General features: G+C 34.7%; 2 protein-coding genes and 1 long non-coding RNA gene across 4 annotated transcripts in view; 1 reads left to right on the top strand and 2 right to left on the bottom strand.

The window, feature by feature from the left end:
• The window catches only part of LOC134677523 (uncharacterized), a 347,203-nt gene that overhangs the window by 204,787 nt on the left and 114,874 nt on the right, over nucleotides 1-27,542 (bottom strand). The gene's annotated exons all lie outside the window — the stretch shown is intronic.
• On the top strand, nucleotides 5,180-8,397 carry LOC134677475 (BPTI/Kunitz domain-containing protein-like). Its single transcript, XM_063535960.1, has 4 exons — nucleotides 5,180-5,397; nucleotides 5,984-6,172; nucleotides 7,635-7,789; nucleotides 8,052-8,397. The coding sequence occupies exons 1-4, from the start codon at nucleotides 5,277-5,279 to the stop codon at nucleotides 8,190-8,192; spliced, it is 606 nt and encodes a 201-aa protein (XP_063392030.1). The 5' UTR covers nucleotides 5,180-5,276; the 3' UTR covers nucleotides 8,193-8,397.
• LOC134677412 (transmembrane protein 135-like) lies at nucleotides 8,589-25,006 on the bottom strand. Of its 2 annotated transcripts, none has more exons than XM_063535871.1 (10): nucleotides 24,844-25,006; nucleotides 14,264-14,461; nucleotides 13,387-13,520; nucleotides 13,100-13,226; nucleotides 12,683-12,834; nucleotides 11,714-11,804; nucleotides 11,237-11,389; nucleotides 10,457-10,597; nucleotides 10,027-10,193; nucleotides 8,589-9,849 (listed from the first exon to the last, which is right to left on the bottom strand). In XM_063535871.1, exons 2-10 carry the CDS (start codon nucleotides 14,420-14,422, stop codon nucleotides 9,792-9,794), a joined length of 1,182 nt encoding a protein of 393 aa, XP_063391941.1. In that variant the 5' UTR covers nucleotides 14,423-14,461; nucleotides 24,844-25,006; the 3' UTR covers nucleotides 8,589-9,791. The 2 variants fall into 2 exon arrangements, with proteins under 2 accessions (XP_063391941.1, XP_063391949.1); XM_063535879.1 differs by lacking the exon at nucleotides 24,844-25,006 and adding an exon at nucleotides 19,587-19,802.

Here is a 27,542-nt window from a genome sequence, read left to right as displayed (position 1 = left end):
CCCGGGGGAAAAAATATGATGATGATGGTTGAGACCGAATAAAGTGTAAAATTACAAAATTTCAAACAGGTACAGGTAAATCGAAAAACAATCAGAAATATTTTAAAAATAATAAAATAAGGTAAGTACATATATTAATTTTGCCACCGCATTGAGACTATTTGGAATACACCATTCAACCCGCATTTCCGCAAACCTACCCAGCCAAACTTACCGCGTTGCTTTGTCAAAAACTTTCTTAACCCGCTGCAACAATGAAAGTCCTCGCTGCAAGTAGGTATCAAACTTTAATTATGGCCGGGTTTGTAAACACAGCGCCGGCGTGTCCCATAGTTTCTGAAGCCACAATTAACAATGCAAATGTTACCCGCCTCGCGAAAGCTGTTCTGAATTTCATACTGCGAATACATATGGAAATTGAGTTTTAGCGCAAGAAAAACGTCATAGAATAGGATGTGAACTGGCAACTCGTTAAGATTTCGCGGCGCTCACAGCTCAAGTTATCTCGGCGCCGCGTGCAGGCAGCTGGCGACGCACAGCCTTTCCACTTCATACTTTACGAGGAGATCTAGTGAACCTTAAGTAAAAAATTATCAGCGATTCTATATGCACATTATTCTTACTTTTAAATGCAGCAACTATACCCATAAACTATACATTAATATAATATTACAAGATCTGGCTATAAAATAAATACATTTTTGGTACTTATAACCTTAGACCAGTTCTGGCTTAGGTACAATGCAGGTGGAATGTTACATTTTACACTTATCAAGAGTAAATTTAAAAGAATGGCCTCATACTGAAAGAGACAGTCTCTAGCCCTAGGGCACTTTTTTTCACTTCGGCTAAATTTAATTATACACATTCATAAATAACCCGCAATGTGTATGTCCATATATGCGTTTCTAAATCTGCGCCTGTTTCAAATGTTTTAATAACGGAGTTGCTAAACTCGGGAAATAACAGTATATTTTGACTTAAGCAGCTGTATCTTCTGTACGGCTGAGGCACCCGTAGTCTCATTTACGCGGAGTTTGGGAGTTCGTTAGTATTTTGTCTTGGCTGCTTTAATTTATGGATGTATTATAAAGTTACGCCAGCGTCTTGCCTATACGTACGTAAAAGGCTTTTATCTACACACATATCATAAACTGTCTATGATGCCTTCAAAATTCGAAAATAATGGGCCACATTACGATAAACTGTTTTGTTACAGCAAATTTCTTATCTGCGAAAATGTGGTAATAGCTTCATTACTATATCAAAATCGATTTGGTAATGCATTTCAAATTTCGAACATCTCTGAAAAAAAAGCAATTTGATTTGACCCCTATTCTAATATCAGTTGAGATGACGTTTTATTCGAAATCAAATGACAATTGCATCTAATACTGATAAATTCGCATGAAAGTTGGTATCGGACGATATGGTAATCGACCCCGACTCTAGTTTGTCTCTGAATTTAAAAAAAACTACGGATGCGTGACGTGCGTCAAAAAAGTTTTCATTTGCCGCCATTTGACGTACAGTTTATCTTTTAAATAGTTTATAAGTAAAATATAATTTGTTTTGTTGTTTTTAAAGGAACTTTAACAAAAGTTTTGTGTGAAATGTGCGATAAAGATATTTCGTAAACGCCATCTCATATCCGCGAGTTCCGCCAGAGAGCAAAGTCGGCTGTAATATGAAGTTAGTGAATATATCATAGAAAGTTTATAATATGTGTGTAGATAAAGCAGTGTATGTAACTGTACATAATTAGGCATTAAAACACTCGTGTGATACTATTATGAAACTCATTTCATTCGTTTCATAAACCCACACTCGTATTTTAATGCCTTTCATTATGTAGCAGTCACATAAACTACTATAAAAAGTGTATACGTCTACCGTCTAGATTGCGAGACAAGCGATATTAGGGTACGTATAAAGTACCTATAGCCCATATTTGTCTTCAGAAAGTAGTAGTAGTAGTAGTAAACACTTTATTGCACAAAACAAGTACATAACACAGAGAGAATACAATAAATGTGTACAAAGGCGAACTTATCCCGTTAAGGGATCTCTTCCAGCTAACCTTTAAGTAACTGAGAGATACATATGAAATGGTAGTCAAACTAAGATAAAATGTACATGACGGCGAGACTTAAAAGAAGTAGCTAACCCTAGGAACATAACTTAATACAATGTGATGCATTAGGTGCAAAGGCATATACATATATAGATATACGAAACAATTACATGTCCATAACAATATTACTAATTACTTCTAAATAAATAAATATATACATATATATAAATACATACAAATATATAAATATATATAACCGCACAATCCTACCTACGTGTCCTTCAATTGACATTTTGTGTTATTGCCATAACCTCATTAATTTTGCCTTCAGCGACGCTACAGACTGACACTGCCTTAACGGGGATGGCAACGCGTTCCATAGCTTCACAGAGTGTATCGTGAATGACTTATTGTAAGACCGGTGTTTGTGGGGAGGAATAGCGAGCGATAGATCCGCACTAGATCGCAGCCGGTGGTCACTTCCATTCGCCAAAAACCTAAACCGTTCTGCAAGGTAAGTTGGAGAAGAGGGGCAGAACAGCACCTTATAAAGTAGAGATAAGATGTGCAAGTCTCTACGGCGGCGGATAGGTAACCACTCAAGCTGAGAACGGAACGATGAAACATGGTCAAATTTTCGCAGGCCAAATATAAATCTTATGCAGACGTTCTGCAGGCGCTCCATGTTATTAAGGAGTTCCTCATTAAGGTCCAGGGTCGCGATGTCCCCATAGTCCAGAAGAGGAAGCAAGAGAGAGCGGGCAAGGACGACCTTCGTACGAAGTGGGAGAAAATTATGTAGGCGCCGCAGGGAGTGCAGTGAAGCGAAAAGTCTTTTGCTGACCTCGGTAACGTGAGCTGACCAGGAAAGAGTCTGGTCCATGATAATGCCCAAATTCTTGACAGTAGAGGAGAGGGGAATGTGAGTTCCATCAAAGAAAATATTGGGTATTATCTGACCAGCCAACTTGGAGATGAAATAAGCGCCACCAACCATAATTGCCTGCGACTTCTTAGCATTTACCTTCAGACCAAACGACTCCGCCCAGTCACGAATAGAAGTCAAATCGTGATTTATTTGGCTTATCAACGACTCGACATCATCAACGCTAGCCGCTGCGTATATCTGCAAGTCGTCTGCATATAAATGATATGACGAAGTCAGAGATTTCGTGATACCATCAATGAAAATTGAGAATAGCAGTGGGGACAGCACACTACCTTGAGGAACACCAGCCGTAATTTCGCTCCAGTCAGAAGTACTGTCATCAACCTTGACTCGCTGGCGCCTCCCAAAGAGATAATCTCGGAACCAGGCCAGTGCCAACGGGGACATATTTAGATTACGCAACAGAGCTAACATAATATCAAAGTCAACTGTGTTAAAAGCGCTGCTAAAATCCAACAGGACTAACACCGTCAACAGGCGGTTCTCGATATTCAAACGAATGTCGTCGGTCACTTTCACCAAGGCAGAGACAGTGCTATGTCCCGGGCGGAAGCCGGATTGAAGTGTGTTGAAGAGGCTGTAACGATTGAGATAAGAGGACAGGCGCTCATTCGCAAAGTGCTCAATGACTTTTGAAAGGATCGGGAGAATAGAAATAGGACGATACTGGGAGAATGACGTGGGACTAGGGACTTTAGGAAGTGGGATAACCTGAGCAAGTTTCCACGTGGTGGGAAAAGTGCCAGAGGAGAAGGAAAAATTAATTATATGAGCTAAAATGGGAGCAATATCTTCCGCCACGAGCAAAACCATGTCCAAGCTGATGTTGTCCTGACCAACGGCCTTCGTTTTAATTTTTTTAAGGATAGTAAGAACCTCCTGCGGTGAAATTTTCTCGAACTGGAACAACTGTGTATCGGGGCGTGGCGTATTATCAAGCAGGGATAGAGTTCGTTGCTTTACAGAGGAATCGAGCTCCACAGGAGAAACGCTAAAGTGGCGGTTGATGGCATCTACATCCAGTGGCCCATTTTATAAAGCTACAAGTTACAATTTACAAGCGGAAGTCTCTTTCTAACCTTATGTGTTAGAACGAGACTTCCGCTTGTAAATTGTAACTTGTAGCTTTATAAAATAGGCCACAGAACACCCGTACAATTCTGTTGACATTTGCCCACCCCCAGTGATTTTAAAAACTTCCACAGTTTTGTTGGGGGGCAATCATCGATGGACTGATGTATATACTGCCGCCGTGCCGTTCTACACGCTCTATTGCAACGGTTCCGCAGAGATGTGTAAGCCTGTAAGTTATTTTCTGACGGGTCCTTGCGAAGTTTGACTCGAGCACGATTCCGTTTGGCCATAAGTAATTTAATGTCCGTAGTCAGCCAAGGCGCAGGAAAATGTTTAACTCGTGTTGGTCTTAAAGGGGCGTGTCTATCGAAAGTCGCGAGCAAAACATCATTGAAAGTTCCTAATTTAAACTCCACGTCGGTAGACTCCTCCACAGATGCCCAACTCACACTGCGTAAATCGCCAAGAAGGGCTTCCAGGTCAATGTCATGGAGGTTGCGACGCATCACTACCCTATGGCGCCTTTTGGGGGGGGCGAATATTAAAGGAGGCGTATATGAGATCGTGGTTAGAAAAAGCTGCTGCATTGAATTGGCCGTGATTGGAAACTAGGTCGGGAGATGAAGTTAAAATTAAGTCTAAAAGAGAGGGAGGTCCATTGTGGGGAAAGTGTGTGGGACTAAGTGGCAGAACTTCAAGGTTTAAGGACGAAAGTAACTATTTAAGCGTGATCTCATTGTTGTTGCTGTATAATATAACAGAAATGTTATCATAATTATCATTTGCTGGCAGAGTACGTACTTATTATTTTAGACGGTCGACGCTAATTCGTTTAATTTAATATTATTAAATTAATACAAAACCAGCAAATGCCATTCTAGGCTAATATAATGCTGTTCTTAAATAAAATATCTTATAGTGTGATTTAAAATAAAAGGTAGGTAAGTTAGGTTTTAATTTTTTAGAATTACACTAACCATGATGAAATTCCCCACAATCGAATCCTGCATGAGCTAGTTTGTGTTAGAATACATAAAATTATATTTTTATACATGCATGAAATTAAATAACATTCACATCAATACTTTGCAATAAAACAAATGTTATTTTCTACCTCGCAAACATTTACAGATTAAAAAGTATATTGTGTGTGCAACAATATCGATATTGAAGTAAAATATGATGTTTAAATGGTTGTTATTTGCATTATTACTTACTGTTTCCATTACAAATGGAAAAATATCGTATAATACGTTACGATCGCAAATGTTAAGTAAAGCAACCGTCCATGTACCAAAAGGTCAGTGTCGCTAAATAAGTACCTACCTTGTTACCTACCGCGTGGAGTGGAGGACCAGCCTTCTAAGAGGTCGCGAAACCCATGATAGGTCCTGGTTTCAAGACTTCGCCCGAAAACGGGTAATAAAACACATGCGCGATGAGGGTCGCCTCGATGCGGATCCTCAATGCACTTTTATTTGTCACAAATGTGGGCGACTGTGCCGTTCAAGGATCGGGTTATATAGCCACGAGCGACGCTGTCGCTAGATAATAAGTAAGTCATAGATGCTGCTTAAATCATCTGTAAAGATGCACAAGGCCTAATGATGATGATAATGAGTTACCTACCTAGTTACCTACTGAAGTAGGCGTTTATGCCCATGTTATGAAGTTAAAAACCATAAAATTATTCGAGGGCCTAAATTCCATGATTTGTTTGATGTGTTTTGACGGCACAAATCTCTTTAATTATGTTTTGTTTCTATTACCTACGCCTCAGAGAGGCATTATGCTACGTTTAAGGCAAAATAACATCTGGATTGGCCAATCCGCCGCCGAAATAAACATGAAGTATTTTTTTCCCTTTAAAATTATAAATGTTTTAGTTATCAACAAAATATGTCTCCTGATACCGGACGAAGGGCCTTGTCGCGCCGAAATTTCGATGTACTACTTCCAACCGGAGACAATGAACTGCAGTACTTTCCGCTGGGGAGGCTGCCAGGGCAATGGCAACCGGTTTGACACCCTCAGCGAATGCTTGACAACTTGCACGAGCCAGGCCGGGCAACTGCGTATGTATTATTTATTTTTTACAAAACTTGTTCATCTCATCAAGCAAAGTATTAGTATGTACCCGAGCAAGCAAAATATTCCAAAATTGAACCACGAGTCTATAGCGTGGTTACAAAAATGGAATCTAGAGCGGTGCGAGGGTTTCAAAGGTTTCAAACAAACCTTGTTACCGAGAGAAATACAAAAAAATTCACTGCACTAACTAAAGAATTACAAACAAAATGAACGGTTTTAAAGTATATACATATTTATTTTTAAAGTATGTGTTATCCAAAATTATAACTTAAAAGTCACGAATTGACTGCCAGCGATGCCAAAATGAGGAACAAACTAAAAAAATTCATCAGATTACTTTTCCACATAGACAAAATGCAACTTTATCATTATATCAACGTCTAAAGTCTTCTGTTTAACCCTAGCAATAAAGGGGCCCATTGATTAACAGTCCACCGGAGCAATAATTCCTCGTTTAGCTAACCTAAAAACGCATCTCTACAATAAAAATTGCGGTTCTAAATCGAATATAACTAGAAAGGTTATTTGTAGGCTTAACGGGTTCAGATTTGTAATGTGCCGCAATGGATTGATTGAATTGTCGTGCTAGCTGAAAACTATGAGATTTTTCTTTTTTTTTTTTAAATATTATAGGACATTCTTACACAGATTGACTAAGTCCCACAGTAAGCTCAAGAAGGCTTGTGTTGTGGGTACTCAGACAACGATATATATAATATACAAATACTTAAATACATAGAAAACACCCATGACTCAGGAACAAATATCTGTATCATCATACAAATAAATGCCCTTACTGGGATTCGAACCCAGGACCATCGGCTTCGCAAGCAGGGTCACTACCCACTAGGCCAGACCGGTCGTCAAAAAAAAATACCATCTCCATTTGTTTATAACAATGATCTTTAATGTCACGATCACGACCTATATACGGCGCGATTCGGGAAATGAATTAGAGATTCACTAGACATGAAATAGTAAAGATATGTGACATTCCACGGAAAAAGGTACCTTATAGCGACCGCAATAATATTGAAGCGGCGTTGATAATAGCGTAAGCGCCAACTGCCATAAAAAAGGTACCTTTTGCCGTGGAACGTCACATATCTTTACTATTTCATATCATAGTGACTCTCTAATTCATTTCCCGAAAATCCCGAATCGCGCCGCTGGTCTTGTCAAGGTAGTAGAGATCACGCCAACGAAGTTCGAGGCTCGGGGTTCGAATACCGGCAAGAGCATTACTTTGTGTTTACACGGATATTTGTTTTATAAATGTGTCAGTATGTTTATTTTTGCCTTTAGGTATATACCTACGACAAGTGTAACTCCGTAACTTGCGCAACGCTGTTAGGCAATTTGAAAAAGAAATGCAACATGAATTGTTATTGAGCGATATGCGAGTTGCCGACCTAAAAACATATTAGACAGCATTGTTTGTTCTAGCGGGACGCCCGACATACTGTAGCCTGAGCTTTGACTACGGCTTCTGTTTTGGTGAAGACAAGAGATGGTATTACGATGAAAAATGGCGCGTTTGTAGAGAAACTATTTACTCCGGCTGTGGCGGAAACAAGAACAACTTCTACAGTCAAGAAGGAGTGAGTAATATTATCAATTACACATTGGCTGTTGGCACTCCACTTTTAGGTACGTAGTTAGGTAGATGGCCGGCGTTGGAAGTATTTCCACAGTTAAATAGCTAACCACATTTATTTCATGAGTAATAAACATACAACTATATAAGTATATAACTTTCCCATTAATAGGTATGTAAATCATATGTAAGATTGATAAGATTGATTTAAGTATAATCAACGAATTGAAACTCTAGGTCGCTGACAAACTATTTTAAAATTACAGTGCGAATCAATCTGCCGATTTGGTCTTGGTCCACCATCACTGGGAGATAAGAAAGATGGAAAAGCGAAGAAGGTATTGATTATAAACCCGCCCGATCAAACCACTCCACGGAGCCAAAAACAACAGGGCTTAAGTACTTAATATTCGCTTTTTACTAGCATCGCAGAACCTTTAGAGTATGTAGGTATTCTTAATTATCACTCAAAATGCCGATAGGTTTCTATTTAAATATGTAAATCCATTGTTTACTGCCCAATGATAAAAAATGACGTGATCAGTTACGACGGTAAAATTCCTAAATGTCGCCCTAATACACTAAGGGCAATAACACGTCTCGTTTGATATGATATATTTTTTACACAAAGTCACTCATCTGATTTGCTCTTGTGTGTAGGTACTAAATACATACGAGTTATAAGTATTTTAAGATATAAAAAGGTTTTTTTTTTAATTCAAATGGTTAAAGAAGATATCGTGCATCTATTAAAATAAAAGAATGAAAAACAAAAACAACATTGTGTTTTAATTAAAACAATCCAATTACATTTTAATTTATTTCAGTCATCTCTTATAGTTTGAACCTATTACTTACCAATCCTACCATACACAAATCAAATTATCCTTTCTATGTTTGCATAGCTACATGGCCACAGTTTAATATTCAATAATAAATAATACTATTGCTACGGTACCATGTTAATCAAAGAAAAAAATATTTCTATAGCATTTTGTGCAACAGGTACTTAAATAAAAAAGGTTCGAACTTAAAATTCAAAGGCTAAACAAGACGCAGTCGAAGATTGCTAAAACAGGCCCGCGAATTATAAGACTTAGTTAATGTACCGTTGTACACAATATTTTTTCGAAGACAGCAGCAAACACATGAATTAATAAAATATTTGTAAAATTTAAGTTTACAGGAGTAAATAATTTTTTTGTAGATTTTTATAGTCAAATTTCTTCTTCCTTTTGGCCAAAAGTTTCCGAAGTACCTACACTATGAAGTCACTTTGTCACTTAAAAATATATTAATGTAAATTTTGATTTAACTAAGTATTTACAAACGTATAAACTATATTTATACAATGCAGAACCGCATATTCTTTTGTAAAAACTTTGTACAAATAACTTTTTAAATTGCATAGACAATAGCAATTAGGTACCATTTCGTACCTAGTCATAGTCACAGTGACAATCTATGCGAAAGTCGCTAAGAATCTCATACGACTAAGTGTTATACGAATATTATAGACTACCAAATTATCTTGTGATCCAATAAAAAAATGGACAAAATGACTTCAGAGCCATTACTCAAATAAAGTTGATTTCGGTATCACTGTCATTTAAAATCACACACAGACTGAAGTGCTGGAGAAGCTACTCAGAAACAGTTATTTATTAGTGTTAAAACGGATTTAGGAAACTTTTTAATGATGCGGAAAGTCGTGAAATGTAGGGGAGTCCGTACATTCTACGACTCTTCTCTTTCCGCACAGACCCTATCCTAGAATCTTTGAGTGTTTTATATGGCCACATTTTGTAAAGTGACGTCACAAATATTTAAAATGGATTTGCTTGCAAATATCAAGAAATCACTTATAGGTACATCCCTTATATTCATTTATTGCACTTATCCAGTTTAAATAATCCCCATGTCCACCAATGTCCACTTAACCATCACCCATCGTTCTTGATTATATTTAGATTAGACCACCATATTTCTTCAAATCGTTGCCGTCATTATAACGATAATGCCATTTTGGCCACTGCTTGAAGATTGTCCGATAGTAATGCAGTTCTGAAACAAAAAATAATAATTATAATTGTTTTTTTGCCTACAATAAAAAATCCTCGTACCGTGCAACTACCGCACAGTGTTACAATATCAAGAAATTGGCTTCCAATCCTTTAATTTCTTGGGTAAATGTGGTATCCACTTTAAATTAGTTTTTTATTTATTGTGAAACACGAGTACCTTCCATGGCTAACACCATCCGTGAGCTTGAACATGTATTTGGGGACAGTCTCCGGATGCATGAATCGGGCGTGGAACAGGGTTCCCTGACAGAGGCAGTACATCAGCTCTGCTAGGGGGATGTTGCTCGGCAGTATTTTTTTCTCGTAGAGAATTGTTGAATACAGCTGTGGAACCAGCACCGATTAGATGTTTATACTATTTAGAGTATTTAGTGTAAATTGTTAATTAAGTAAATTATAAATAAAAAATTGCTTTCCGTGTCTTACTTTCTCATCTTAACAATGCTACTAATGAAATATATTATTTCATTATTTTAGGGAGTTCAGTATTTTTGAATCATTAGCAATATTTATTTAAATTTATTTATCTTTCTTCTTAAGCTAGGTTATTTATAATATGAATATGAAAGAAAAAAAATCTTACGTACTCTCAATGCCGCTGTGACTGATGCGGTCGCAAACCCCAAGGTGGGACTGAATAGGAACGATAATCCAGCAAGGTACCCTGCCGGCAGCGCATGCAACGCCGAGTCAGCGCCTCGTTTACGACACAGGTAGCATATAACAGCCTGTAATAAAATATTGATTATGCATAATTGTAAAGTGAAGGCCGAAGGTCGAGCTACGCGAAGGGCCGAAGGCCCGAAGCGTCTAGGATGTCAGTCAATGTACGCGTTGTCCGCGTTTACATACTTATATATTACAAATAGCAGCGTTTTATCTTACAATAAAACGCTTATTAAGCGAAATACCTTATTTGAAACCTATATTAAATAGGCTTCAAATAATGGTATTGAAACTTAATAAAGCTTGTGTTAATTTTTCTGAATGTTAACTATTTAGTTCAATAAGAATTCGATATTGTTTTCCATTAAACTATTTTAGACTCATTTTTTAATACATTTAGTTTCAAAAACCTAGCCTCCAGCACAATCTAATTACGACTAATGTCGAACAGTCTTCTAGAGCAAACTTATCCTAAGCTAACCAGCTAACCTAGTTGAACTTTTTTTTACAAAGGTAGTATAGTATCCGTAATATATTATTATAATTTAACATATCATTTATTATAATTATTATGGTAATTTTTCACAGTTTCACTTGGCGGCGTTAATAGATGTTCAAAACAAAGTACTCCCAAAATCGGTATTTTAATTAAATATCTAACTTCAACTTTAATAGATACAGTACATAGTAACAAATCGTACTCTGTAAATACCGATATATGAACCGAAGAAAAGACCCATTTTGAAATGCTTGCGCTGAACTGAAGCGAAGGCTCTGGCGGGGGATCCGATCTTAGGCAGGATGACCCTCGCGAGGGTAAAAGCTGATCCTACACTGAAGTACGTGGCAGCACCCTGAAAACAACAAAATATCGCTATTAAATACATGTTTACTATACCAATTGAGCATAAATATGTGTACCTACACCGTTACCAGCTTGTTCTCATAATATGTATAAGTAGGTAAGTACCTATGCCTAATTTGTGTATGTATATTTATTATACATCTCGGTACATAATTCATAATTACTAAGCAGAGACCTCTGCAAGCGATATTACCTACACATTATTAAATTTAAAGAGAATTTTTACATTATATAGATTGCTAAAATCATAGCTCTTCTGTCGTACCTATTCGTATATTGATAAAACCTATGTATATTCCTATTTGGTTCCTACCTTTAAGATATGCCGCAAACACGGCCCTTTGTGTGGGCAGGGGTTTTCATCATCGTTTGTTTTCCGTTTGACTTTTTCCGGCGTAAATAACCTGGAAAATAACAAGAGATCGGTATTATTGTATTGTTACAAATATAATGCTTGAATAGATTCCAAATTCTGCTACCTTGTGGGAATAGGTATGCCCATTTTATCAAACAATTTACAAACATAAGTTATTTTCATATTCCTACATTTATTGTAGTTTATTGAGATTTTTAACACTCATAACTCAGAAGTATATCGCCTATATAATAGTTATCTATTGCATTCAAAAGTACAAAAATCTAAATGAAACTTGCAGGCGTATTATGGATAAAATAACTGTCACTTTTTAACACCGTGGGATAGAAAGTGACGGACACCGTTTTATCACGCTGTGACGTAGACTAGAACGACCATCATATCCGTATTGATCGTTATCATGTCACATCGCTGTGTTTAAAACTTTAACTTTACAAACAACATATTGAATCATTTAAAAACTCATATCCTGTGAGTAATGCAAGTGCTAACAAGATTAGGCAGTACTTATTCCCTTAATACTCCTATGAATGATAGAAGATAACAACAACGCCGGCTTATCTTAGGCAAACACCCGAAAAAAAAATCATAAATTTGACCGTGTCAAATTTCGAAGTAATGAGTGAGTATTTAATGAAAACGATTCGTTGAATCATTTCGAATGAATATAATACATATGGATGGAGAAAGTTTTTGCCGAAGATATTCTGTGTATGGTTTCCATTTTACCAGTTTCAGTTAAGGACGACCCATATTCTGTCACTCTCATTCATTGCATGGAATCTAGAAGAGCCACCGCCACCTACAATTTAGCGTTCAGAGGCCTTTCCATTTGCTACTTATATAGTACCACACCTCATGAAGATATCCAAAGAAGGTTAAACATTTTAAAAGTAAAACGCTGACCATAAAAGTGGCGTCCGTTCCTTTTTATCACCCTCCAAACGCATTAGATAGAAAAGGACCGCGCTGCCAAGCATAAACATGATTGTTTGTTTCGTTTTAGTCATTGATAAGTAGCCAGCTCTCTCCATAGTCGTGATCCAATATTCTAACATCTGAAAATTTAAACAATAGGCTATACAAAATCTGCTTTTACACAGACAATTATTTATTGTAGCTGATACTCATAATAAAGTACTCCCGCATGGTTTCCAAACCCATACATACATTTTACCTACATCACAATTTTTTTTGTTATATGTACCTAGTAAAACAAAACTGATTAAAGCCATACCAAATAAAAATCATAAGTATATTATTATACAATTCTTGTAACAAACATATCATTGCAAATCACTTAATTCCATATCAAAAACTTACCAAGCTTGTAAATAAATTAATTATCAGACCTCTTCTGCTTGGTGGTTCCACGTATATAAATATACCATTTATTGTACTAGGTATAAGAAAAAGCGAATAATAGTAGAATTTATTGCCCAACATTCTCCTGAAATAAGAAATGTAATTTAGAGAGTTGATCACCATAAACAATGTAAATACCTAAAGAGCGTCAAAAATGTTTAAGTAGATTAAACAAAACTAGGTAGTCGAATATATTCAGGAGTATGTGTTATTACTGTTGGAAAGTTTAAACAGACAATAATTACCTCAAAATACAACCTAAAGTGCAACAAGTAGCGCAGATAGTACCCCCAAGGATCGCGGACCTGGCGTAATACTCCCCCATTTTGAGCCATTCCTCTTTTTTCTTCAGTTGTTTCCCTCTCATTAGAATTTGTGCCTGAAATATTTAATTCATTCGATTAAAGGCAAACAATATCGTTACTTACTAATATAGACTCATAGCCCAATTCGACCTTTAAGATACGTCAGTCAATAGATCTAGAAAAGATATGGATTAGATATGTTAGTGTCAAACAAGTGTCAAAAGCGACGTTTCTTCAAACAAAAACGTCACTTTTGATACTTGTTTGACACTGACATATCTAATCTATATCGTTTCCATATCTATTATTTGACGTATCTTAAAGTTCGAATATGGCTGTCAGTTAATGAAAGAAACAGTCGGGTATTAATCAATCTTAATTTTTTTAATGTAATAGCAGGTAAATTTCAAATCTTATAAAGGCAGACACTAACATCAAATGGATTATCATGACTGTGTATAAAGAGGCCCACTGATTACTATAATCCTTTTCAAATAGCTTGGCTTCTGTGACAGCTGTCATCTCCATACATTTTATAACCTTAAAATGAAAAATTGTATTGAGATGACAGCTGTCACAGAGGCCAAGTTATTTGAAAAGGAATATAGTTCACCGGACGATATCGGCCTGTCAGTTAAATGCAAAATTTGACGGCTCCGATCAACTGACACACTGCTATCGTCCGGCGAACTAGTATCTGTGGACCCCTTAACAGAGGTGTCTTAGATTAATAACGTGTCACGACTTTACATTTCATGACATGGGTTTATCAGCGCCATCTAGCGGACGCCCTTAATAATAATATAATAATACTTACTACATAAATTATTGAGTAAAATTTGGCGCTTCCTATGAATGAATGGATGTATGTATGAGGCATAGATTTTATACAACTCTCATGCCAGGGATGGAGTAGAACATGGCAGTCCAAATTCTGGCACGCCTGCGCGAATAACGGTTTGCTTATTTCCACCATTTTGTTCTCTTGTGTTCTATATTTTCATAGTCATAATATCTGAAAATAAATAAAGAAATAAATATAAAATATCTGGGAGACAGAGCTTTGCTCGGAATGCATATGAAAACTCAAAAATGCGCGTTTTCTCAGAGATTAGACCTAACTAGAACGTTTTTTCGCGCCCCAAAACCCCCAGATAGCAAATTTCTTCGAAATCGATAGAACTGTTTCCGAGATCCCCGAAATATGTATACCTTTATATAATATATATATACATAAATATACAAGAATTGCTCGTTTGAAGGTATACATATAATATAAATATTAGGGGACTTCTTACACAGATCAACTACATTTAACTATATTATAAACATAGTCAATGTAAAATTAAACATAATTTTAAAGATTAATTAAAATAATATTGTCGTCAATTTTTTCAGGTACACCATGAATATTTAAATCAAAATACAAGTCTAAAACTGTGTTTTAACCTCAAACTGTTTAAACTTCATTCTTACGAGACGAGGTTAAAATATTCGTAAAACCCAACATATTTACTTATTACAAAACACAAATATTTTATGTTTTAAGATACATACGTTACCTATTTTTTTAAACTATGTAGTATTTACTACCTACTGGTACGTCTATTTATTTATTATCAATGATACCTGTCTCCCTGTATTATTTACTCGTTTACTCGTATATAAATAAATATATGTATTATAATAATTTAAAATATTTCCATTGGTTCTGCAAGTTTAATGCACTGCGGTATGGTAAAACAATTTTTAAATTGAATATCACCGTACCCCATAAGAATTTGACGTTTCTGCCACAGCTCATGCTTCAATAGTTGACTCTACCAGATTCACCATGACAGTGCTCATGGCTAGCCATGCTATATGAAGTAACATTTGAATGTGTTAAATTTATATTATGAGTACGTTACACCATGTACGCGCACAATAATCAAGATCGGATGCAAGGTACCTACAATTAACCTTGGAGATCGTTTCATTTCTATTTGCACGAATTGATTTACGAGACCTATATCTTCAAATACCAATTAATAGCTGTTGAATCGTTCCCGCCCGTACACTCTTGTGCTCTTACTATTAGAATCTTATCTCGGGGTGTACTGTGTTATTGTACTGATTGTAGGTTTGTAGGAGTACAATAGACGCACATAGATACTAACTAGGACACGAAGCTATATTAGTTGTTGCGTCAATTTACTTGCAAGGAAATCAAATAAATTGAAGCAAAATGTTGCGTGGGCTCGTTTAGTTACTATCAGTTTTATAAGTTTCTGGACTTTACTGTTTGGACAAGAGGTCTGAGTATACAAGACAAGAGCAAATAAATCAGGTACATTCGGTAATTTTTATTATGATGTTTTTTTTTTAAAAATGTGACATTACAAAAAGCATACTTGCGTATTCAATATTTATTATTACAATAAGGGCCACTTGCACCATCCCACTAACCCGAGGTTAAGCGCTTAAACCGATAGCTTAGTATCAAATTGTACTGGTAACCATGGTAACTCAGGTTTTAACCGGTTAGTGGGATGGTGCAAGTGGCGCTAAGTAAAGCAGAAGGAATAATTTTAGCTACCATTTACGAAAAGTCATCTCGATTTGATAACACAACAAAAAATGCCATATGTGACGTCACAATGCATCCACCTTAATAAATCCATAAGGTTCTGTTTTGTTTTATTCCCTTTTTTTCCTTGTGTTTTTGTTTGTAAATTATTGTGAAAATGATGTTATGACTGCTTTGAAATAATTTAGTTTTTCTACAGGTTGTTTATAAAAACGTGTTGAAACATTATGAAAAATAATTGGGAATAGAATGGTATACCTAATAAAAATAACTTTACTTAATTAAATTTTAAGATTTAGGTTTTGTCAATGAACATGTTGTAATTATGTGGATACCTTCATAATAACCGAAAGGCTTATAGTAGGTTCTCTTATTTATCGCCGAAAATGGTATGGCCGATTATCACTTCCCAACTCACGTTTGGCGGTATTTTATTTCGCCGAATTTTCATTTCCGAACTTATCCAATTTTTTTTATTTATTTGCCAACCGCACAGTTACCAACTAAACGTTTGGTCTGTGTTTTATAATGTCAATTTTCAAAATGCCAACTTTCATGTCGTAGAATGTTTTAGTTGGCATAATAGACACTTAGTTGTTTATTGTCTACCAATTGTTTCATTTGGTCAGACTGTGCCAAAGGGGGGCTGTTTTCTAGGAATAACTTTTCTCTAAAATCAAAAATGGCCGAGATATTTGACACGAAAGTTGGGATATTTGAGCCGAAAGTTGCTGTGTAATTACGTTTTTTAGGTTGTTAAAAAAAAATAACCTCGATCAACCAACCACCACCTAACCACCTAACCAAACCATAACCTAACCTAACCATATCCAAGTCGGCTCTGTCCAGGAAGGTCTTGCTCGCTCGCTTCGCTCGCTCGCTGCCACTGGCTTCAAATATTAAAATATACATTATAAAAAGTCGAACAACTCGGCCATTTTTGATTTTTTGGTATGTATCTTTATCTTATTTATATTTGTAACTTGCCTAATGTATGAAAAGCGAACTGTAGCTTCAACGAAACGTTATTCGTCCAATAGTTGTTCGACCAAGTGCAAGATTTGACAAATGATAAGTCTCCCAAAAGTTTAGAGGCGTTATAATAATCTGCTTTACAATAATTCTACCAATTGAAACGTTGTCATACAAAAATTTGCTAATCGTTAGTTGTCAAAGTGAAACGTCGGCGAAATGTTGGTTGGCAAATGAAATTCCGCCAAAAATAGTTCTGCGAAAAGGCAGAACACCCTTATACTCGTAGTAGCATAAATAGGTTTATCAATAGAATACTCGCATTAGCATATCTACTTATTTCCACCAAGATACCTAAAATTAATATTGTTTACACTAAACCTATCTGTGTAATATGTCGAAAATAGAAATGCTTCGATAATTTAATTCGTACGTTGAACTGTGTAAATGATTTGTAAACGTACAGGTATCAAGCTGATAGACACCTTATCTGTATTTAGTGTAGAGTGCAAATACCTTTAAATCGATTTGATATGGCATCAGTGATGAGCTACACGCTGTAGCGACTTGAGGTCGTAGGTCATGAATATTGTACCTCGCTAAGTTATACCTGTTAATAGATTATGGGTACGAAATGAATAACCATCAACTTAAGACATGTAAAGTAAATTCGTTATATGTATAATAGGGGTAAGTTAGTAATTAAGCATACCGCATGTAATGAATACAGAAAAAATAATAATTAAAACATTAAAGACTAAAAAATACTAGCAAAAGTTTACTGTAGCAATACTAGCAATTCGCTTGAGTACACGATTGTCGCCTATTATATTATATTACCTATTAACGAAATACGACTTGATTCTATAATGTATAGGAATGTTGTGTACATTAAAAAAAATCCTACTTGCTCAAAATTATAATTGGCTTACTTATAGCATATACCTATATTTGTAAAATCTTTAATCAATAAATTATTAATAACGTAGTTTGTTTTTATATCTACACGACTACAAGTATTTTGAATGTTTTATACTTTCAAGCCAATTCGAGGTTTACTTATTCGATCTGATTCCAATATGATACTGATCTGACAGTGTCATGTCAAAAGTTCACTACAACCAAAAACGTCACTTTTGACACTGACAGATAGGTACTGATTGTATACATGGTAATTTCTGAGTCGTGATCTAAAACCACTTTTTCTAGCTCTATAAAAAATTCATGTTTATCATATGGTAGTAGGTATTTGAATAAAAGATAGTTAGATTAATTTTGTGCTCTTGCTACACGACCCCGAAATCATCCTGTATAGGAACACGTTGCAAAAGTAAACATAATTTAAAACAAAATAGAATAGGGCATCTTAGTTGTAATACCGATTGCTTTAATCTGGCGATTAATTAACCATCAGAAGTAGCGGGTAACGAGATCTGCCAAGCAGCTAAATAGATTAAACAATTTAATTTAGGCGCAAACCACGTTTGTTTGACTTCCATTAAACGTTTCTAATTTCTATATACAAATTTTAGAGCAAACAAATGAAGGGCTCTCAACAGTATAAACATGACTATGCAGGTATAAAATATTTTAAACAAGAACGAAATTTCTGTTTGCTCGTTTACAAAATTCACTCGTGACTTCGATTGAAAATAATGAAAAATTCTAATTGCTAAGACATAATGTTAAATTTTGTAATGTTCTCAAAATATGAGCACTATAAACTCTTACTATTTATTCAGGAACTATGCAAATATTAACTCCTTTAATTTTCAATTTAAATTCATTTCATGGTTTGCGCGCGTCTCGAGTCTCGCCTTGCATACTTCACAAACATATAATATATAATAAAACTTAGAAATCTTACTCGAAAATATGTGTTAAAATAATTACTTATTAATAATTGAAATATTAGGATAGGTACCTGTATTGCAGCTATGAGACGTAGCCATTAGTTGATTATAATCATAATTATTTTTCAGTACGAGTAAGTACGTTAAGTTGAAAGTGCTGTTCTGTTCTGACTGACGTAAGTGTCAATATTAGAGGACAATGGGCATTGTCTTGGTTTTTGAAATATTTATTCAATATTCATCATTAATTATGCATATTTAATCGAATTAATGCAACACACTTTACAAGATTACCGATAAATGTCAATTAGGTACTAGTAGGCGTTTTGTACAAAACCGGTCTATGAATAGTATATAATAATATTATTATATGCTTATATTTTCATTGTTAGTAAGCATCTTTAATGTAATACAATTAAATAAATGTTAAGAAAATTATTGTGGGGAGGGAGGGATCTATTGACGTCAAGAACTTTTCTAGTACATGGTTTAGAAATAAATATTTAGGTACATAACAGATTAATTTGTATTGTAATCATGATGTTTCCAAAACTCGATTCTAAGGTACTTACTTATTATTTAGTTATATGTTTTCAGTAATGTTTTAAAATAAAATTGAAAGAAAGTATCAGAAAATATACTCGTACTGATTTTAAATAATATTAAGTAGATCAATATGATAAAAGTTAACTAATTAAGTCAATTTAAGTACTTGAAGTAAAATATTTGTATAATTATATACGTACCACAAAAATCTTAATAAGGGGCCTTTGTTAGTCAATTCACAGTTTGCGCTGAACCACAATAATAAATCTAAGAATACAATTCGAGACCGTATCACCTCACGGTTAATTAAATAAATGCAAACACACAATTACCATAACCAAACTTCACTAAATTATGCAAGCATATTTTATTTTTTACATTTTTCGACATCACCGCGCACGCGGCGCGCATCGTTGCAGAGCACATAAACGTTTTGACATGCGCATGAGTCGTACCGTAGGTATTACTACTATCTACGACATAATTCGTCTAGTAGCGTTATCTCGCTCATGACTGCAGGAAAACTGCGGTTAATGTTTGAAAAAGAGGGAAGGAAAGTCCGATAAGGAATATTTAGATGTATAGTAAACATGACTGTAGTATATTTATGTCGTTATTATTCATAAAATCGCTAGAAGCCTCGGTTAGATAAGTATTAATCGTTTGTCTTAATCTGTCATTTTGATCTATAATAATAACTAACTCCCCTTGTTAGAGTTTATACAATTTATTAACCAATAGTGGGATAAGTGCCTCAAAGTCTCCTCTATTATATTAATCTTAACTTAACCTAAAGCTTTAAATTAATTATTTGAACCCTAATATTTTTTTTTACTGAAAATCGAAGTAATTTTGCAAAAAATATAATTTTTTAAAGTGTATCCTGTAGCCTTCGTATTTGATTCGCGTGACAAGAATTTAATAAATTTGTGATCATAATAAGTTGCACATTATGCATGTAAATAAGCTTGTAGGTATTTAGATATCTATGAGTTAAAGTCCAGTGATGCAATCGTTATCGAACAATAGCAACACAACATACTTATTAGACCTAACTATACAAACGTATAATTATACAAAATATCTAAGCGCCGTTCTTAGTTTTGTAAAAACAATAGAAGCCTTTATTGTATTGTAGGTAAATAGTATATTTACATTTAAAAATCGTAACATAACAAAATAAGACCCGTAAAACCTACAAACTATACAGTCCTGTATGTAGTCCAAAAGCTCCCAACTATTCAGGTGTGACGTTTATTTCATTTTTTAAGTTGTAAGGTAAAATAGTTTTACAAATGGAAATAACACTCATACATAGCCAAAAATAACATTAATATTGATACTTAATCCTTATTTAAATTGAAATTGTGGACTATAAGTATACTTAGTTGCAGTACTGGACTATAGTTGGGAGGTTTTACGGAAACTGTATTGTTACATGTACATTATTTTTGGTAAAGTTTTAGTCTAAGTATATCGAAATGGTTCCATGCGGTAAGAATAATATTATGAATTTATGAACTAACTTTGAGTTCATACGACGATATGACAAGGTGACATTCGGATGGCAACTGCAGCTGCATTACTGCTAGTGCTGCGGCCTTGACATAGGCGCAGTAACTGTCAATTGCCTTAATAAAATGATTGACTTTCGTAGCCACTTTGCTGTTGCGATTATAACGTTCATTCCGTCACTCATTTTCTCAAGGATGTCGACAGTGACAGCGCTCGCGTCAAGGCTGGCAGTAATGCAGCTTCAGTTGCCATCCGAGTTGCTTAAGGTGGAATATGCACAGAGAACGGAGTTTTTAAAAAGTCGTAGCGCTTTTTTAGGGCACAAGACGGTTGCGAAAAATTTAGACAGCAATCTTGAGGCATATCTCTAGAGACTTCAGTGATTCGAATTCTGAGTTTTTGACTTTCGCGCGATAGAAAAGAATCACGAACATAGGTCTAAAATGCACTTTAAAAAGTTTTAATATTTTTTGCAAAAAAACTAAAAAGATAAAAATTGAACTTTTTTATTATTCATCATTTCAGCCTATATACGTCCCACTGCTGAGCACAGGCCTCCTCTCATGCGCGAGAGGGTTTGGGGCTATAGTCCCCACGCTAGCCCAATGCGGATTGAGGACTTCACATACACCTTTGAATTTCTTCGCAGATGTATGCAGGTTTCCTCACGATGTTTTCCTTCACCGAAAAGCTAGTGGTGAATATCAAATGATATTTCGTACATAAGTTCCGAAAAACTCATTGGTACGAGCCAGGATTTGAACCCGCGACCTCCGGGTTGAAAGTCAGACGTCATATCCACTCGGCCACCACTGCACCACTGCTGCTGCTTTTTATTATTAAAACGCACAAAATACAAAAAAAAACTAAAATTCAAAAACTGGTATCTCTGGTGGTCCTGAGCACGCATATCCATCTCGGTCACGCTTATGTATACGCTCAGCGAGAGTAAGAGAAGGACACGAACCTACTGGGCCTTAAGATAAGTCCTTGTATTCACGTAATAACAATCACGTTTTAACGCGTGTTAATTATAGCTATGTGAGTAGGTACTTAGTTAGGCCGCACAATGCCCGCTAATAGTCCTAAGTAACCTACTTTTGCAGACCAGTTTGTGTCTTTCGTTACAGAAACAGTACCTAGAGTAACCAAATTCTTGGCCAATCTAGACACAATGTGTATATCGGATTGGTGATTTCTGTAATTTAACCAACAAATTTTTTATATAAAAAAAATAATATTATGCGACTGTCAAAAACTACAAATTATTTTGCCCATTAAAATTCAGGTCGTTAAGATCGAACACGGCTTTTGATCAAACAATTTCGATTATTTTTCTATATAAATGGCCATCTACTAGCAATTCAATTTATCTTAGCGATGTTATATAATAGATTTAAAAATAATTATAATTTTTTCAGCTTTTGCTTGTAAAACAAAGTATGGCTCAATATTGTTTCCCACTGTGCGGCAATATAACCACAAAAACTCTCTCTCAAATCAGTAGAGAGGTATGTAGATAGTTCTTTTTGAATATTAATGTTACGTTGACGCAACCCCGTGTTCGTTAGTCTGCCACGGTAGTTATTTGTTAGTATAATCACGATTGTACTCCTAAAAACTTCGGAGTAGGTATCAAAAGAAAAAAAAACCGCGTTAATACAATGATTTAAATTTTGGTGTAAATCAATGTTAAATTTTTATTTACTTACCGATACAGAACAAAACAAGATTACTACACAACGACCAAAATAGCACTATGTACCTACATTGGTTGACATTAAGATAAATCAATTTGATACCTGCCTAATAGATAATTATTGTTTATCTGAATTCGATAAGGACTAATTAATGCTTTAGTTGACTGATTATAGGTTAATTATTATAATATTGTGGCCATTTGCCGTGAAATCGGATTAAGTACAAATGTACTTTGCTGCATGATTACCTATGGATACTAGGTACAATCCGTATTCAAATGCATGCTTAGCTACTTAACCTTCTTGGATTTGGCGGCGCGACGTCATGTCATGAGTTTCAGTTCATAAGGTGAGGGTCCCACAGACCATAATTATAATTTTGTGAATGGTTTTATTTCAAGATACTTTACTACGTATTAAAAATAATATAAAATCCTTTGGTACCAACTATAGTTACATAATCCGATAAGTTTCGCTCGAAATAAATCCACAAAAATACACAATACAATACATGTGTCTTTTTAATATGCATTTAATTTTGCTTGTAGGTACATTACTTTTTACCATTTTGCAGACTGAGGTAATACCCTCTAAAAAGGGGGAGAAATAAGGCGAAGCTGATTGACAAACGACTGAAAGTTATGAGCGATGGTGATTAAGATTGAAATGATAAAAAATATAAAAATGTTATCTGACAGAGGCGAAATATAGATGTGACGAGGAGCGGTGCGCGGAGGAACTTGCCTCGATAGCAAGCGAAGGCGACCGAGCAAAGCGAGCGTACAGCGAGAGCGAAGCAGACTCTCTTTTAATATAAACTTCACCAAAATGCCATTAACATAGACTTGTGCTCCGCTTTGACAATCATTTTCCTAGAATTAATAGAATTAAACCAAATGTATGGAGCCGTTTAAGCTTAATATTTGGAATATTTATAGTTATATTAAAACGTTAGTTTAGTATAAAAGTTATTAATGTTTACTCATTGGATAACATATTTTCGATGTCTTTTTTTCTGATATCTCTTATATTTACGATGGAATAATACGAGTAGAATGTAACTAACTAAACCCTTAACGTTTACACCCTGTATGTATACACTGTATACTACCTATATACAGCATCAGATTTTAATATCACTTCTGTTTATTCTGCGGCAGAATCACGCAAAATGATGTTGAAATAGTTACATGTTATAGACAGGGCTTTTGAATCCTATGCAAATATAATAATAGCAAAAATTTCAATTTGGGTCGTACATACGTGGTTAACACAGACAAAGGGCATCGTTTTAATACGCTGCATTCACAGAACGTTGTATTCGCTGAATTTAATTTGGGAATCATCGAATAGCTTTTACGAAATAATGTACATATATAGGCATAAAGTTTTTGTATCGGTATATTCACGTGAACTACTCTACCGTACGTATTTACTTATGTCTCTGAATTTCAATAGTTATTTACGATACAAATGTGGAACGTAGGAAATTCGCAACAAGTGGCGATAAATAACACGATCGAAGGGAGTGTTTTAAATCGACACGAGTTGCGAATTACCTATTCGCACGTGTATCGTACAACGTTTTACAATACATATTTATTACGGCCCTTTAAACTTTTGGCATAGCCACGGAAAGAACTCATAATTACCGCCACTTTATAGCACCATAACATATACTGTAAATGGTATTTCAAACACATATCAAGAAAAAAAAACAAAATGGCTTTGACAAAATAATGTCTATGATACTGCCTATTAAGCCAAGAAAAGTCTGCAGCGATTTTGAATAGCCCACGCAGTGCAAGTGTCATTTTAAATGTCACACGTCTATTAAATTTTGACGTAATGACACTTGCACTGCGTGGGCTATCAAAATCGCTGCAGACTTTTCTTGGTCTAATTCTAACTACATAAGTAACATTTAGTGTTGTTATTGTTTGCTTGCTAAGAAACTACGATGCGATAGCTTTGTTATCGCGCGTGCATTTCGCTCGAACTTATCCATACATGTATTGGCGCGAGTGAGACGCACGGGCGAATAATAACAAAATGACAGCATCTGAACTTCAAAATGTAAGTATGAATTGGCCCAAGGGTCGAATGAAATTCCCCATGATTTTCTTTTCAAATAAATATTGATACAGTAAATGAGAAAGAATAGTAAAAGTATGATACAGTTGTAAGTGGGAATAATGGCTAATTATTTGGCTAATTAATAACGTTTAAAGTATAAACTTACACTTCAGGAACACATCTTTTGCTGGATTTATTAGTAAAGTCCAGGCGCATGTTCAGTCTGAATAATATTTTGTAAAATTATTGAATATTTTTATACGATTCACAGTGTATTTAATTTAACTGTCACTTTTGCCGGATACGCGAGGACTACGCCAGTGAGAAACAAACGCCAAGTGTCATATTTGAATCGTTAATCAATACTGACAGTGCTTAGCAACCGTAGGTTACCTATTTATAAACAAGCACGAGTATTTAATAAGTTCTGTGGAATAAAAATTTGTATTTTTTAGAAAAACTTTTTAAATGACAATGTTTTTGGGAATACAAATACCCAAAGTAAATATCTTTGCGCCGGGTGTTGCGTGGAGAAGCCTCTTTCAATTGTATATATTTTTTGATTGCGTATATTTTTAGATTTATTTAGGGTTTTAGAGTGCGTATATTTTTAGATTTATTTAGGGTTTTAGATTTATTTAGTTTTATTCGTAGGTTTACTTGATTTAGTTATTTTGTATGTTTGTCATGTAGTTATACCTATTTAGAGAATAAAGTAAATAAGTATTATATTTTAAATCATATTAAACCAGATTATCAAATGTAAATGAAAATTTGACCGGACAATGGCGGCCGAGCCCATAAAAAACAACAAACTTTAAAATTCATATAGTCATAAATTAGTGACGTCATTCTAACAGTATAGGTCTGCAAAATACTTCTACGACGACAAAATTACGGACAGTAAGTAGTTAAGGAAAAACAAAAATACATATTAAATGTAAAATATCATTATAGATAGATAGTTAAACAAAAGATAAATTGGGGGTTTTAATCGAATTTTATATCAATCGCTTTCAATCACTTAACTGCGATTAATAATTACTTCAATCTGGATTATAAACGGTAAATTACAATTGTAAACTTGTTGAAGGCTGTTTTAATGAAGCGCAACTATCAAGAACAATTAGTATAACACTAACAATTTGAAATATTTAATACGAGTAAGTAAGTCGGGTAAATTGTGGGAGTTAATGGTGGTGCAAATAATTTCCGTATATTTACAACTCTTGTAATCAATATTAAGTTTTCAAGAAATCTTTTAAACTACAAAATTGACAAGAAACATCGTGTACAAGAAAAATCTAAATATTACATATAAAGGACAAAAAATTGAGGAAAAAGATGTGACATAATTTTTAGGAATAAGTGTAGATCATAAGTTGACATGGAGAAATCAAATTGACATTATATGTAAGAAACTGCATCAATTTCCATACGTTTTATATAATTTAAGAAAGATTGTTAATGAACAGGTTGTCTTAACAGCATATCAAGCCTATGTAACATCGACGCTAAGGTATGGAATTATATTCTGGACCAATTCAGGTGACAGAGAGGTAGCATTTAAAGCACAAAAATAATGCATTATATCATTACGAGCCCCGATGCATATGTTTTCGTCAGGTGACCCCATTTTTTGAGGTTCTCGCGTTTGTTCAAAAATAATGTTTTTGTTTAAAAATTACTAATATTTAATGCTTATACTAATGTAATTTAATTTTATATGGTAATACTCTGCAATAACTAAATCCAAATACAAGAAATACCGTTTGTACTGAAAGAAAAAAAAAATATGTTTGTTTTTTTGACGGGTAGGATTACAACATATGTGAAAAGAGCTATTACCAAGGAAAGCAATAGGGCTCTGCCAATGTACTGACAATTTTGTTTCGAGCCCATGCGTGCAGCAGTGCTGTAAGAGAGGACAATATGATTTGGACAACGTTTTTGAAAAGTCCTTTTTTTTTCAGCAATAAAAGTCTCATGCGATTTTATTATACGATCAAAATAAACTACATTAAACATTGCTATTATGGTTTCCATTACTGGGTCATTATATGTTCATGTGTAAAATTTATTAAAATAAACAAAATTGTTGCGCGGAACTAGACGAAATCATTTGCATCGGGGCTCGTATGTGGAATCCAACAAATTGATTCTTGTATACCATACTTTAAAAACTTACATATATTAACTTTACCATGTTTATATATTTTAAAAATTGTAGTTTTTGTAAAAGATAATTCGCAGTTATTTCAGCAGTTTAAGCGTGTACGTCTTAGAAACAAAATAAATTCGTTCCCGTCCAAAACGGCGTTATTCAGAAAAAGTATATTTGGAATGGCTACAAAAATGTTTAATATAATTCCAAATGAAATAAGAAATACAGATGACATGATTAGTTTTTAAAATAAGTTATTTAAATTTTTAGTTGCAAAGCATATTATAGTGTAAGTGAATTTTTGTTAGATGATTTTGATAATTAATGGTAACTGAGCACAGCATGCAGTCACAGTCCACAAATGAAAATGGTACGCCTTATGGTGCAACATAGTGATACAATGATGATGTATATGGGACCTATACTTATGTATATATACCTATGTTGGACAAATAAATGCTTTTGACTTTTGACTTTTGTGCATCAGACCCATAATAAGTAGGTATACTAATACCAGACATGTTTAGTAACAAAACATAACAATCGCACCATTCATCTACAATGAATTTACAAAATCGTTTCACACCCGAGTAACCCGGACATAAGCGGCGTCATAAAAATTATATATACACCCATTTACAGATGAAACTGTATACGTTGGCACAGGGCCAATACAATTATATCGCGTGTAAGTGGATCCA

This window comes from Cydia fagiglandana, chromosome 2 (genome assembly GCF_963556715.1).
Source record: "Cydia fagiglandana chromosome 2, ilCydFagi1.1, whole genome shotgun sequence".
In the NCBI taxonomy this organism is placed as follows: Eukaryota; Metazoa; Arthropoda; class Insecta; order Lepidoptera; family Tortricidae; genus Cydia; species Cydia fagiglandana.
This window is presented reverse-complemented; position numbering and strand designations above follow the sequence as displayed.

Coding starts and splice junctions, on each gene's coding strand:
- LOC134677475 (XM_063535960.1), top strand. CDS start 5,277: ATGATGTTTAAATGGTTGTTATTTGCATTATTACTTACTGTTTCCATT. Junction 5,398..5,983: donor AACCGTCCATGTACCAAAAG/GTCAGTGTCGCT, acceptor TAAATGTTTTAG/TTATCAACAAAATATGTCTC. Junction 6,173..7,634: donor GAGCCAGGCCGGGCAACTGC/GTATGTATTATT, acceptor TGTTTGTTCTAG/CGGGACGCCCGACATACTGT.
- LOC134677412 (XM_063535871.1), bottom strand. CDS start 14,422: ATGGTGGAAATAAGCAAACCGTTATTCGCGCAGGCGTGCCAGAATTTG. Junction 11,805..12,682: donor GAACGGACGCCACTTTTATG/GTCAGCGTTTTA, acceptor GTTATTTTCCAG/GTTATTTACGCCGGAAAAAG. Junction 10,598..11,236: donor CATATATCGGTATTTACAGA/GTACGATTTGTT, acceptor ATTTTATTACAG/GCTGTTATATGCTACCTGTG.